This window comes from Strigops habroptila, chromosome Z (genome assembly GCF_004027225.2).
Source record: "Strigops habroptila isolate Jane chromosome Z, bStrHab1.2.pri, whole genome shotgun sequence".
In the NCBI taxonomy this organism is placed as follows: domain Eukaryota; kingdom Metazoa; phylum Chordata; class Aves; order Psittaciformes; family Psittacidae; genus Strigops; species Strigops habroptila.
This window is the reverse complement of record NC_044302.2, coordinates 195,231-210,347: the sequence shown is the minus strand read 5'-3', so window position 1 is coordinate 210,347 and position 15,117 is coordinate 195,231. Positions and strand designations below refer to the sequence as shown.

Below are 15,117 nucleotides of genomic sequence, written 5' to 3'. Positions count from 1 at the left end.
AACAAAACTCACCAAAATCTGCAAACACGGACTGTCCAACAACTTTCACACCACTAGGCGTTTCCTTTCTTTCTTCAGCTTTAGAGAAGTTCCCATCCTATCAAACAGGACAAAGACAAATGAAAACCTGAACTGCAGACAAAGGGATAAAATTTTACTTTTGAATCAAAAGACACTATGCATCAATAAAAAAGTGCCGAAGCAGATAAAGAGACATCTCAGCTATGGAAAAAAGTGTACTACTTGAAATTTGGGACTGAGTTTTTGCATTTCTAGTCCTTCATGGAATCTTATGGAAATCCAGTAATGGTTATATTCAGATACAATTGTCCATATATTTTGCTGTATTATGAGGAACAGATTGGGTTATTTCATCAACACAATCTAAATCATAATTAAGTGATCCTGAATAATAATGTGCATTTTTGCATATTGGCATGATTTTATAGACATATGCACATAAAAAAACCCAAACCTGCACACCTGTTAAAAATAGCTTCTGATCCTTTTAATTAGGAAAGAACTCGATTTTACATTAGGTCTGGTTTAGGTCTCATTTCATATGTCTATTATTAAAACCTAGGCCTGCAGAGAACAATATTCCAATACTCCACCAGGAAGACAAAAGAGGAGTGCTGGCTATTACAGAACTGGATCACAGCTGGAGGAAAACCATTTAAAATGCTAAGTTTTCATAGTCACTTAAGATGACCTAAGGCCCCCTTTTCTAGTCGTTGCAATCAGCTCATACCAAGCTCTGCACACACAGGTATACATGAAGTCATTGAGACAAATGATAGTTTTGGGGATTATGTGTAGTTATCCATATTGCTTACTCATGGCATACTCCATCTGTAGACTCCAGTGCTGTTGAAGATGCAACTCTGGGAACATACATTAGTACATGGATGTCTGACTATGTATCTTCACCTTGACATACGATTTATAATGACTCGGATGAGGAGGGGGAGAGGAGAAGATGCAAATCATCTCCAAACAGAAAAGATGACCACGCCCTGCGTTCAGCTGGCCAGAAAAGCATATATCACATATATGAACTTTTCAGTTCATTTTATGGTGCACTGGTAAAGGGAAATACATTGCCTAGGTTTGTAGAGCCATTTAACAGCTTTTAATGGATTAGTTACTGTATTTTAAGATTGATATATATGTACATATGTTTTATATGTATGACATGTTTACTGTGTTGACTGATTCCATAAAACAGAATTCTTTCTTTCTAAAGATAAGCTATGCATACAAAATTTATCATGTAGGGTAATATTGAGAATACATGAATTTGGAAAATCCAAAAATCCTAAGAAAATTTTGAAAAAAACCTTACCTACAGAAGACAGGTCAAAAACCTTGTGTAATCACTAACACTTAATCCCTTAAGAATGAAATTCATCAAAGTTAAAAACTGTTTGTTTTTTAAGTCTATATAAAAGCTAGAAACATAGAATTCATGACCCACTGCTGTAAAAAAAAAGAATGTGTCTAGTACAGCTTTCATTACTTTTCACTACTTATGTCCCCCTTTTTTTTTCCTCCTTCTCTCCAGTTCAGTAGCTCGTTGAAGATGCTCATGCTGCCACAGACATGACTGTTCTCTGCTCTACAGTGACTCACTGTGATATAATGGATAAATTTTCAGGCAGATAAAGCCTAAAAAACTAATTCCTTAACTAATAAGAAATACATGAAACACCTTCTATTATAACAAACAAGTAAACTTTTAACATACCCATGCTAAGATTCTCAACTATAGTCCTTTTGGATAACAGATTTAGTATAAAGGACACACTTGGTTTCAAATCAACTGATTTCATTAACTGTTATTAACAATGAGCTTCTTCACTCACCCTGCCCAAGTCAGGCAATACAAAAAAGCAGAATCTCAATAAACAAATAAAAACAATCTATTGACCTATTGCTCCCCAACCCTGACTTGCATTTGTAGTGTTTGATTAATGTAGGACTTGGGATTTCCCAACTGTAACTTGCATACACACTGTAGCAGTTACAACAGAGATTTTGAACCTCTGTCCCACAAAATCTTACCCAAGACATGAAGTCATAGCTCTTAAGAAAGCTTAAGGAAATCAGATCTTTGAGATAGCAAGTATAAAGAAATCTGATCAGCTGTTTCTTCATAAATTACCACGCTAAGTATCAGTAACCTAGAAGAGCTGATGACACAGCAGGAGTCCTGCTAGGGTGAATGAAGGCAGTCTGATTGAATTACATAACAGTCATGTTAAAAAATTTGCAGAGGAGCTTATGCTGAGTAAAACATCTTCAGCGATATTCTGGAGTCTAAATGCAAAAGTGCAGTTAGTGCCTCAACATCAATTCCACTCATTCCTGAAACAATAAATATCAGATCTTTTTTTTTTTTTTTTTTTTTTTTTTAAACTTCTCTGTACGTTAACAGAATGATTGATTGGGTTTTCACTCTTACCTTATTTACCCATGTCTCAAACTGAATGTTTTGTGAATTTGGTAACGTAGTAAGGAACAAATCTGCAAGGAAATAAGTAAGAGAAATAAAATATTTAACATTAGACTACACACATAAATATTTGATCACATAATAAAGATACATATTTAGAATGTATTACCTATAAGTTATAAATATATTAAAACCTGGTGATGTTTAGATGTGTATATATATTAAGCAAGAAAGATTAAACACACAAACCCCCCACCAGCCCCCCCCCGAAAAAGAAAAAACCCAACGCCAAACTATTTTTATCACCATATACTATTCTGTATAAATCAATATACTTTCTGCACTGTTCTGCATTTTATAGTTTCTACGCAAATTAATTTTCCCTCACATGAGCTAGTAACTGCTGGATATTATATATGCACACTGAAGAACGTCTCTTAATGATAAAGAGAGACAGACCTCAAAGCTAGAAAAAGGTATGTACATTTTTGACTTACTAAAAAACTAAAATGCTACCAACCATGTTTTTATTCTGTGTATGCTGAATTAAGCAACAGATACACTGTTGACAAGAGAAGAAAAGAAGATGAAGAAATATTTCAGGCTTAACCCTAGTTTTCGGACATAGCCATTATGAGCTCACTCAAGTACTGGTGAATTACTCGTAAGAGAGTATGGATGGTTACTGTATATTACACACACACGTTTTGTAAAAGCATATAACAGATTTGCAGTGGATTTTTCTTATGCATTGAAAAAAATAAGTTTTTTTCCATTCTTAGTCTGAAGCATATTACATTAGTTTTTTTTCCCCTCCCTTATTTAATCTGATTTTGTAATAAGTGTATAGAAATATTGAGAAATACAGCTGCACAGAGAACTGAAATAATATAGGAAGGCAAGAAACAACAGGTAAGTAAAATCCCAGATGCTGGGACCAGAATCAAAAGTATCTTTAAAATAAACATTAAACTCAGTAAAAAAAAAAAAAAATAAAAAAAAAAATAAAGGGAGTGAGAGAATCACAGTGTCTGGGATGTTACACAATTAATAAAATCAAAGAATACATTTAGCTAGCTGCAGTGTAGGAGGAATAAGTCAGGATACTAAAATGGAAGTCAAAGAGCTAACAGGAATATGATAATTTAAAACATTTAAGCTGTTTACAATGTTCAATATGCGGAGGTGCTTACAGATTTAACATCTTATTTCAGCTGCTGTACAAACCAGGTACCTTAATGTGAACACTTGTTCCCCATTTTGAGAGAAAATGGAGCTATGTTTTCACGTTCTTATTAGAACTACAAGAAAATAGCAATAAACCCTAACTATACAGAATCTTCTCCAAGTTCTCTTCTGATTATTCTTGTTACTTTCCTTCACTTTTGAGTGTTATAAAAACTGCTACTATTTATAGATGGAGGGTTCATTTCACTAATGACTGATTTGACCTTTCTGTTTAATGTCAGAGGGCTTTATTTCAGAATTAAATCCCTCAGCATCTACGGTTGTCTTCAGAAGCCACCAGGACATGAGCAACATTCTGAAGTTACAGCTTGATTTCACATTTACATCAGAAGTTGTAGTTACTAAGTGGGGAAAAAACCCCAACCAACCAACCCTTTTTTAAAGGCAATCAAAATGCACAAAGTATTACCTGATTAGCACAGACAGACATGTACACTCCAAACATGCCTAAACATTTTTTTAATTAGTGTGGCAGAACAGGTGTGTGCGTGCATGTTTTTTAACTAGAAGTTAGTTGTGCATATAAGCTCACCTGCTTGTATGTCTCGGTATAAATAAATAATGTGCTGATGTAAAAATCTCTGCATTTTAGGGTGCTGACAGCACGGGAAAGGCAACAACTGCATTGAAATCATTAAATGTCATAAGTCCTAAGGTCAAGTAAAAGGTAACTTTTCTCTATTTACATTAGAAATCTTCCTCTGTCTACATCACAGATTGACCCACCAATAGGAAAAAAAGTATTTAAAAAACTAAACTAAAAATGTTATTTACGGTTGTTTCAGTTGTATGTATACAATCAGTTGTACAGTAATTTTAATACACACAAACATAATTTTATAAAAAAAAGTTAGATGTAGTCAGTTTTATTTCTCTACTACATGGAAACAGAAAACCAAACCTGATCAACAGAAGCACAAAACAAGTTTTTCATGTAGGTAGAAAAACCCTCTACCATTTCATATTCAGATTGGTTTGTCAAGTTGGCATTAGTACTGTAGTAGAGAAAATGAATACATGTACTGCCTACCTATAGCTATATACAATATAGATAAAGTACCAATGCTAATGAGTTTTCTGTTCACTTGTCATGAATTTTTGGTGCTAGTTACACCACAACCTACTAGTGAAGGAACCACTCCCCTCAGTAACAACTTCATCTGAAAAATTCAAGCAAAACAAAAGGACTTCATATGTTCCAAACAAGCTAATTTGTGTTTGCAAATTTTTAAGAAATGTGCTTATAATAAAAGAGTTTGTGAATTTATTCTGCTATTCAAATGGTTCTTTCAAAATTTAGTAAGTGGTTACTGGAACTATTTAGTAAAGCTGATGATAAACAATTATAAACAACATAAGCACTAAAATCCCTTTCATTATTAAAAGTTACTATAGAAAGAATCCATATGTATTAATTTTAAAATATCACAGGGAAAATATTTAAATTATATTTATGCTGAATAGTTATGCTTCTGAATAGGCAGAGCAGGTGAGACTAATCCTCTGGTTTTTAGCGCTTCCCGCATGAGTTTTCATATAGAAACTTCTGTTTATTTTCAGAATAAAGGCAACAATATTGTTTCAAGCAATAGAAGATGACCATTCGGTGCTAAAGTGTGCTTTCAGAACCCATTTTCATGTTCATGCTTTCTCAATAAAACGCTGTTTGAGGCTTATTCAATTCACTTCTCACAAATATTAAGTTATGAATTCCCACAAAAATATCATATTAGTACCCCCTGGTGTATATAATTATATTGGTAAAAATTTTCTAAAGGAATAGCTTTTGAGACCCTTCATACTTTTTTTAATTTTCATATTGAAACTGCCAAGCAGATAACACAGGTCACAAGTTGTTCTAGAAAGACTGGGGAAAAATTAAGTAAAAATAGCTATTCTTTTTCCCTAAAAGTCTCTACTTGTTCTTGAATTCTCTTTGCGAGGCAAGCAATGAATAAGAAAAGTGGTATTGGCAAAATAGACTAATCTCAGCAGCATGAGGAGATGCAGCTAATTTGAGCAATTCTGGTTTCATCTCCTGAGCAGGAACTTCCTGTGATACTGAACACTGTGCAGGAATAAGTGGGGAAATAGAGGTAACAGGAGATCATGTCACACAGAGCATTTTTAATTAGAGATAACACATCTGTAAATAGTAAAAATAAAAGCAATAAAAACCAAAGAAAACTTCAGAGAGACAGATTGAAGTTCTCTAAAATGCATCTTATGTATCTTTCATGATACATTTTTGCTTCCATTATTTGCTGTAAACTCCCAGGTAAGCTCTCATAACAGAGCTTAAAATAGTTAAGAAATTCAAAAATGTACCTGTTCAGGAAATGAAATAGTGCTATGGCACTACTGACTATTTGTTCTGAGGAAAAAAACCCAAACATAAGATAGGGGGTAAAACCAGAGAGAACAATTTGACTTCCAATATATACACACACAGAGTTTTAAAATGCCACTCAAGATAAGTTTTAAAACGCCAAATCACTTGTTTGCAAACATAATGAAACTGGTTATCTTAATAGAGAATAAATGCAGATCTATTGCATAAAATAAACTTTAATGATAATTTAACATGCAGAGAGGCTACAAGCTTCCATCAAGAGGAAACTCACCAAAAATATAATCACTCTATGACATCAAGCATTACCATATCTTCAAAATCCAGGTTTAAATGGTTACAACAGAAATGTCACCCATGATTGAACGATTGGTGTTGGAGAAGAAAACTATCTACATTTCCTCGCTTAAACTAAGAAGTAAGAATTAGAAAGAAAACACACTGAAAATGTTCTGGTACATAAAGTTTCTAGATTCCCAAAGCAAAACAATGTAAGAAAATTAACCATCAGGAAAAAGAGACTAGCAATTAGCTTATAGCAAGCTGTTTCTGACTAATGTTTTTCCCCACTTAAGCTTTCCCAAAATCAAATTTATGATTTTTCTTTAATTTTATATAAGCAGTTCCTGAGTTACCTGCAATTATACAACACACACCATGTGCTAGTGTTCAACACAAGGCAGGTTGTAAAAGCAGTATTTCCAAACTTTGGAATCACATAACCAACTAAGACAGATTATTTAATACATTAGCTATTTTTCTTAGCATTCAAAGATACATTGCCAGATATACAGTATGATGTTACAGTAGGATTCAGAGCCCTAGGCAGTTTGTCTCACACATTTGAATGTTCTGCAAGAATCTGCAGGGTCATGGCCTGACTTTTTGGTAGGAGGCTTGTAACTTTGAGTGCATACAAATTTATTGTTTGATAATAATTACTTAGGAAAAAAAGATGAAGTACTACAATTTTGGCTGAGAAAGACAGCATTAGCCCAAAATGAACACCTGATATTTTAGGATGTTTGAAATAGAAACAATCAAGTGAACTTATTCAAGTTAACTAATTAGGAAAAAAATTGACATGTAGCAAAAATAACTGCTATCCTAAAAGTTAAATACTGTACAATACTCCTTTTCTTAAGTCACGCAATGTAAATTTTTCAGTTTGAGAATATGATGTTTGTAAGACAGACCTCTGGAGGAGGCTGCATTGGAAATGCTCACCTGGAATGTCGTGCTCTGTAAAATACACCTGCTGTTAATCTGTTCAGACAAGCCTATTATTACTAGCTTCAAAATTATTTTCTTAAGCCAGCTGTCAAAACCAGCTAATGACACGTGTGAGTAAGTATTACTAGAACCCAGTAGCCCTATTCTAACAAGGGCCACAGCAGTATCTTCTTATTTTTCAGTCTATCTCAGTGCCCATACAGAACGTAACATGGATGGTAGGTAGGTCAACTACACCATTTCCAGACTTCCTTTCCAATCTCAGCCATTCTGTGAACTAGGTACTCCTCCCTGGAGCAACACATGTTTAATACGCATGCAGAAGACATTTGAAAATGTGGTATTTACTTCATCTTTGTCTGTAAAGCACACACAGACCCTTTGGTAAAAATTTCATACTACAAATTTTTGCATAGATTAGGTAAAATTCCTAGCCTAACTCAAAATTATTTACTGATTGAAAAATTCTAAGAAGTCGAGATTTCTACATGAAGATGCTTTATTAAAAAAAAAAAACCAAAACAGCAGCAGCACTACTATCTGAAACAGCCTAGGTTTTATCTCACCAAGAAAGATTAGTATTATCTTTGTTCTGTTTAGTGGATTTTTGCATTATGAAGTCCTTACACAGTTAGGCTTTCATGAAGCAGTGTTAGGGATTAAAAACATCTTTATGAACATGTTCTAATATAATAAAATTGTAAAAATTCAACCTCATTTTTATCTGGAGAGAAGCATGCCAATTAAAAGCTCTCTTTTAAGGGCTTAATACCAGCAGGTTGAAAATGGGTTAGGCAATAAACTAGCAAAAAGATTCAGCCCAGAGAGGATTTTTTCTTTTTTTATGTCATGCACACTTTAAATCTCCCAAGCTGTTTATAATAGTAGAGTTGCCAAAAATAGTCCAGCTAAAAATCATGGAATTGGCTGCATCTGTTACAGAATAGAAAGAGCCCCAAAACATTGCAGAATATTAGGAAAAGGTCTTAACAAAAACCCAACCCAGAAACCCAACCCCAGTAAAGATGGCATTATTCTGGAGGTTTGACTTTTATCTGTAAGAAAAAAAAAAACAAACAACAAAACAGTGCATCCATTTTAGGTACAACTATATCTTCATATTCATGAATAGTATCACTGTCTGTGAGCAAATACTCTGAATCCTTCAGTCAAAAAGTATGACAGCAGCATCAAATGGACAACAGGATTTCACCATGCAGACTGTTCCCCTGCAACCTCGTCAATGCCTCCCTCCTAATTAATATTATTCTAATGTGTACCAGGACCTATTCTTAGTCAAGTTTTGTTCCAACTCAAGAATGGTAGTGCAGGTGAACACGGAGTCAAAGAATCCTCTCTTTTTCACTAGCTCTACCTGAACCAATCCGTAAGTAATAGATTTCTCTGAGAAATAACAGTATGATTCAGGCTCCTCTTTGCTGGTGTAGTTAGGCTGCACTGCCCAGCTAAGCTGACAAGAAACAGAGCTAAACAAAGAGAAGCATTTAGCCATCTTCTGCAAAGTCTATCCAGGCTGCAGAGCGAGACAGGACTAGACATAGGCATACTACAGTAATATCGGCGCTTTATTTTGGCCTTGTTTGGCAGAATGCATTTAGAATCACAGCACTATCAGTACTGTATAGATAGTTACATACAAGGCTGGGGGTTTGTTTTGCTCTGTTTTTTAATTTATATAAACTGACTACTTTTATGACTACTACGAGTCACTTGCCCAACTCTGTACAAACACAAAGGAGACATGGCGAGAACACTAAACAGGTATTTTTTTGGAAAAGGCACAATGAGACTCAAGGTGCTATTTCACACTTGGTTAAAAGCAGGCTACAGCTAGTGCTACTGAAAGAGGAGTCAGCCTTCTCTCTGTGCTTACATTGGCTCTGGCAATCCTGAAGCTGCACACCAAGCTGGATCAGCTTAACTCAAGTGAAAATGAATTGTGTTCCCTGCCACAGTTCTTGAGCAGTTACTATAGCTGATTTGAGGTAACTGCCATAAACATGTGGACAGGACCAGACAACTGGTGACTTATCTTTTCAAAAGCAGCTAGTTTTGCAATAACATGTCAGTCATGAAATATCAGATATTACCGATAAGGTATTATTTTTTAGCAACATGTGCCTTGTTCACAGTTGGTCCAATTTTCATAGGGACAGCAAAAAACCCAACAATTTACCATTCCCATTTTGGAAGAAAAATTCTATTTTAAATAAAATTACTATATGGTAATATTCTCTCAAGTTTTCTTCTCAGAATGACTTCTTTTCGTAGAAGCTTCTACTCACATCTTGAGATATGAATATAGATGTGAATCTATAAAAGCTCCTAGCACTCCCCACACAAAGATCCAGACTTTCTTTTCTATTTCATAAAGGAACTTCAATATATCATTAGCACTAACTGGAACTCCCTGGACATTCTTCAGGCTGTTAGCTGCCATAAAAACCTGTGTAGTCTTGCAAAAATCGATCAATCTGTGATTGATCTATGGAAGCAACTTCGAGTTCCTATCTTTACCTACCTGTGAGTTTAGATTTCAATATATTAATCTTCAAATGCTACTTGGAATGTTCATCTATGCTGCCTATGCCACTAAAACAAAATTTCAAAGTATTTTTAGAACTATATGTGTTAGAATTGGTTATTACATTACACTCATTATGATAAGCAACTGTATATTTAATTTTCCAGTTAGAATTTCCACTTGACAGCTTCATGCAGCAGTGTGCCAGAACTGAATATTAAGGTTTATCTATGAGCTAAAGCAATGAACTTAATACCCAACATTTATAAGCATCTTAATTAAAATTATGGACTCTTTCCTCTCTTGTTCCCGTGCTACTAAATAGGACAAAAAAATAAGCTCTCTTTCCAAAATTACCATATATGAATTGACATACATTACACATCTAGCAGAAGATAAAGCACTTCAGAATTGATTTAGTGTGGGGAAAAAAAAATTAAGTTTAGAACAATAATTAAATGTGCTTGGAGGTGTGAACAAAGTATTTAAGTGATAAATAGATTCACTGCGTTAATTGAAGGCTAAATTGCATTGTGTATTTCACAAAAAACCCCCACCCAAAATCAGAATAAAAATACCCAAACAAAAAACAAAGTAAAGCCACAACCACCAAAGGAAGAATACTGTTTAATTACAACAAGAAAAGTTGCCTACAGTACTAGTTTTTGAATACTGAATTGTAAACAGCTTATCGGATTGCTCATATAGTAATAGAAGAATAAAGTCTCACATGCTATCCTCGGTGATAGAATTAACTACAACAAAATAGAATGAAGTCATATTGAGATATAAAAGAAACAAGTTCTAAGTCCAGTCTTGAAAACATTCTTCTGAACAAACCATAGAACTATTTTCAGATTCAAGATGAAGAAAATGCAACCCTGTTTCCGATTCCGTTGCAAACTGAATACCAGCATACAGCATCAGGAAGAAGAGGAAACAATGCTTTAATGGTAAACACAAAACAATTCAGAGCCATAACTGGAATACCAGCTCCCATTAAACTGCCATCAAGAACTAGTAAATGTTACTAGGTTCCTAATTTTGGCAGTTACTGTTTTAAAACCCAGAATTTTCAAACCATAGATATTAAAATAAAATAATTTAAAATAATAATTAAAAAAATCAGAAGTAGTGAAGCCGTATAATTACTTAATACAACATTCCAGAAGTGACTTCTTACAACCATCATAAGATATTAGAAAGAAATTGACATACGTTACATTGTATACTTAGTGATACATATTTTTAGGAAGGTATTTAATGCTTTTAGGACTTACCAGCAGTGAAGTCATTATTTAAATCTATAAATGCATGAGAGTGCGGTATATACATTTTACTTTGGGTTTCCAACGCAGTGTGCCATGATAAGTTCCTACAGACAAGCATAAAAAGCAATACCTTTCATCAATGCTTAGGGACTGCTAATCATGATAATAGACTTTAAAAAAAATGTATGAAACTTTAAATAAAATTGAACAGAAAGCATGTTCTCCTAACACTAAGCTAAAATTACTACTTAGCTTACAATATACTAAGTAACTAGCATAATTGCTTGAAAGGTTCTGAGAAGGATGATTCATAGCTCAGGGGCTTCAGTTAGATTTTATTAACTTTCTAAAGGAATTTTTTTTGTACACCGAAAACTGTCAGTTCCACAAAATGAAATTTAGTGCCTAGACTTCAACTGTAAATCTTGAGACACTGACTGCTATCCTCTCTAGTTTCGTCAAGCAGTTTTATTATCAGTACTTCTGAAATCTACTTTAGGATTAATAAAGATGAGCAAAAATGGACATAATTACATGCTGTTGGAGCAGCTCATGCCTGCTGCACGTTAATGGACTTTATTTGCAGTCACTTCAAAAAAATCAACACAAGAATTAAACTCTCACATTTTGATGAACTGCAGGCTAATTATGTCATTTCCCACACAGGCAATACATTATTTATAAACATACTTGCCCTGACGGTTTCTGCTCGAAAAATGACTGAACGTCCAGCAAACCTTCCTATTAGCAGCAAATTGGAATATAACAAATCTGTCCAAAGTCACAGCAGTTGAAGCATCAGACCAGTTACTTTCAGAGCCCTTAGCTAACACACTCAGAAAAATCTCAATATGCAGTATACAGTAGCAGGACAGTGATATGACTACCTAGAATGACTTTGTTTATTCCAGTGACATTGTATACATATTACTGATGTCCTAACGACTTTTAAATACTGGTAAGAAACAAAAAAGCTTCTGATTACTACATAGAACTAAGTCTTGGAAATGTGCAAAAGAATCACTTAATCTTAAAGAAATAATTAAATATTTTCTATAGGCTTTTCTATGCATTCCATTCTGAAGGTAGCCAAGAAAGTTATATAGGTCTATAAATTTTAAAATATTTTAGATTAAAAATAGAAACACTCTAAGCAGATGACATAAAGCTGTTGTCCACAAACAAGAAATTGCTTATACTGTTATCCACAACACTGAAGTCTTATTGAGCTGTAATGAGTATTTGTATCCCAATACTACTGAAAGGATTTCTCAAACAAAATGAAATAAATCTCTCAAATTTTTCCATATCTTCAAAAGTTCATAAGACTTTTTAATATATAATCATTGCAAGGTGTTCAGAAACACCGTTATCAATATGAAATCTGCATTCCATAAGCCATCAATTTAAATAAAAGTAACGGTGATAAAATTCAAGTTGGGATTAATGACCAAAACTATATCGCCATCACTGGTATAGTTTGAATTTATACATTTAAATGTTATTTACCCTACGCCACTTCTGAATCATCGCAGAGGAAAGGAAAATAGCCAGTCAGGAACAACAGGTATAGATTTGTTAAACTCACTGATGGGGTATGGGGTGCGGAAAGCCTTATTTCAACATTTCTTAAGGGCCATGGAAATGCACAGCAGAAAGCTGATACATTGTTGCCACAGAGACAGCACAATCATCTTATTGATTTCTTCAGTGGTAACAGAATTCTTCTTGAAACAATATCTAAAGGAAGCCACGTAGGAATGAAAAGGCTTAACACACCCTTTCTTTTAAAATAAACTTGAGTATTGGTTTTATGCAAATCTAAAAAAGCTGTGACACCAATGCCTAGATTTCTCCGGAAAGGCGCAGAGCTGCAAGTTTCTGTTAATGCTGCTAAGTAACAATCAAGACAATCTTATTAAGTTCCCCTTAAAAGCTGCAAAATAGGAAGCTAGGAGATGCAAACTTCTTCAAACAACCGGTTTAAAGGCCCAATCTTCCAAGAAAACACAAGCCCAATACCTAACTTTTCCAGTTACTCCTTGGAAATTATCTGTTACCAGTCAAAAGAAAATAGTTCAAAAAGAAAATGTTGAGAGTAGTTTTCATATTCATCACAAAGCTAATAACATTGTGTTTATTTCGACATTTACAATCCAACTCTCATCCTAAAAATAATTTCTGCTTTTTTGAGCACATTGTTTGACAACTAAGAGAAACATCTCTAAATCAGGGAAAGAGTTCTAATTCAAGTATCCTCCCTTGAAGGCTTTTTTTTCTTTTCCAAAGAACTCCCAACCCACAACACTATTGATCAAGTTCTTCCTTACAAAACTCAAAGACTGAATGTATGCAAAGTTCAGTTTGGCAAAAGTCACAGAAGATGTACACACTCAAATTTCCAGTTGTTAAGGGGAAAAAAAAAAAAAAAAAAAAAAGTTATCCGGTTCAATAATGAAGCTTCCACTAACTCAGAGTCACACCAATTGGTGTCCTTGAATACACGATCCTAATCGCGCTCAGAAGCCAAAGCTTTCTGGTTTTTCAATCAGATTACAAACTTCAAAAGCAGTATCAGGAAAACTGAATAGAATGTGAACTGTCCTACTCTAGGGTCCAGTAGTGTGTTTAACAAATAACTTATAACTTCTTTCCAAAAGACAAAGTTCTTTGGCATCTTGCCCAATATTAGAGACATTGCTACTTTATTACTTTTTGTTTACAGACTGGATCTTCTGAGTCAGTAGACATTCTTTTGCTATGCTTTGATCTCAGCATTCCTACCCTAAACAGTCAAACAAAAATAATCCTTTGCATAGTCCTTACTAACCATTTAAATATGCCATTAAAATGATAATTTTTATCCAAGTATTTGCTAGCTTGTCCCATTCTAGAAATTCCAGGGCTAGCAGAAACTTTAATAACGACAATTGGGCCCCTTTAGTGCAGTCTCATTTCACAAGGCTTCAGCCAACTTCTATTTGCTGAAGAGTCGCCTTAGCCACTCAACACAAAAAAATGCAATACAGAGCACATTACTTGCACAGACACTTATATTGCTATTTGAAGTCACCTCTGCTTTATATCTCTTCATGAATCTCTTCCCCCAGTAAGCATATCAAATACTTTCCTTAATATATAGCTTAATAGCCTTACACTTTGCATTTCCTGTGCTTTTGATTTCACAGGTTATCTAACCTTCCTGTTACAATTTCCTAGATAAACACCCCAAATCCTTGCACATTTTCCTTTTGCCATCCCTTACCTTATAAGAGAGAAGATCTTACTTCTCTCACCATCAACCTGTAACTTCATCTATTAAACTAAATGCAGCTTAAATGCTACAGACGCTACTTAAAAACTTTGGTTTGTATTTCTGTACAGCACAGAATTCCATAATACAAATTACAATAATAAATATCAAAGCGTACTAAACAAAACTGTTCCAAGAAACTATTACCCTATTTCTCATGTCAAATAACAGACTTTGTTTTCTCAGCTCTCATCAAATGTCTACTTCCCCTATAAAATAACACTTTAAAAATTAGATGCAGAGTGCCACAGAATGTTTAAAGATACACATGGAAATGAGAAAAGTTTCATGTATTTGCAGTTCCAGTTAAAACATGAGCTTTATGCCTCTTTAAGAATAGAAGTAGATGCACAAAGAGTAAGTTACTAAATTCATGTTAATAGAGAAACACTTAGCTTACCCGCCTATCAGTATCTGTGGCTTACTTGAATCACTTGTCACACCAAACACATCAGGAATCAAGTCTCCATTAAAGCTGAAAATGCAAAACTATTTCAGTATTACGTTAGACATTATAGGAGTTGACATTAACTGTTCTTAAGTTATCCTGTATTTGGTTAGCATTTTCCCTCCAAGTAATGATGAATTTTCAGCTGAGTAGCCTTTTCTGAATTTTGGCTCTTGTCTGAGCTGCTGGTAGCTGTATGCTTCTTTCAGTATTTTACGCTATGCAATACATTTGATTTTCCAGCTGTATTCTGC

At 34.2% G+C, this 15,117-nt stretch overlaps 1 protein-coding gene across 2 annotated transcripts in view; it reads right to left on the bottom strand.

Annotated features, from left to right (window-relative positions):
- Positions 1 to 15,117, bottom strand: part of ITFG1 (integrin alpha FG-GAP repeat containing 1) — a 77,577-nt gene that overhangs the window by 55,226 nt on the left and 7,234 nt on the right. For both annotated transcript variants that reach the window (XM_030470689.1, XM_030470690.1), the window contains exons 5-8: positions 14,816 to 14,890; positions 11,112 to 11,206; positions 2,465 to 2,526; positions 13 to 97 (exon numbers count right to left, since the gene is read on the bottom strand). In XM_030470689.1, coding sequence (XP_030326549.1) covers positions 13 to 97; positions 2,465 to 2,526; positions 11,112 to 11,206; positions 14,816 to 14,890 — 317 coding nt within the window. The remainder of the gene's footprint in view (positions 1 to 12; positions 98 to 2,464; positions 2,527 to 11,111; positions 11,207 to 14,815; positions 14,891 to 15,117) is intronic.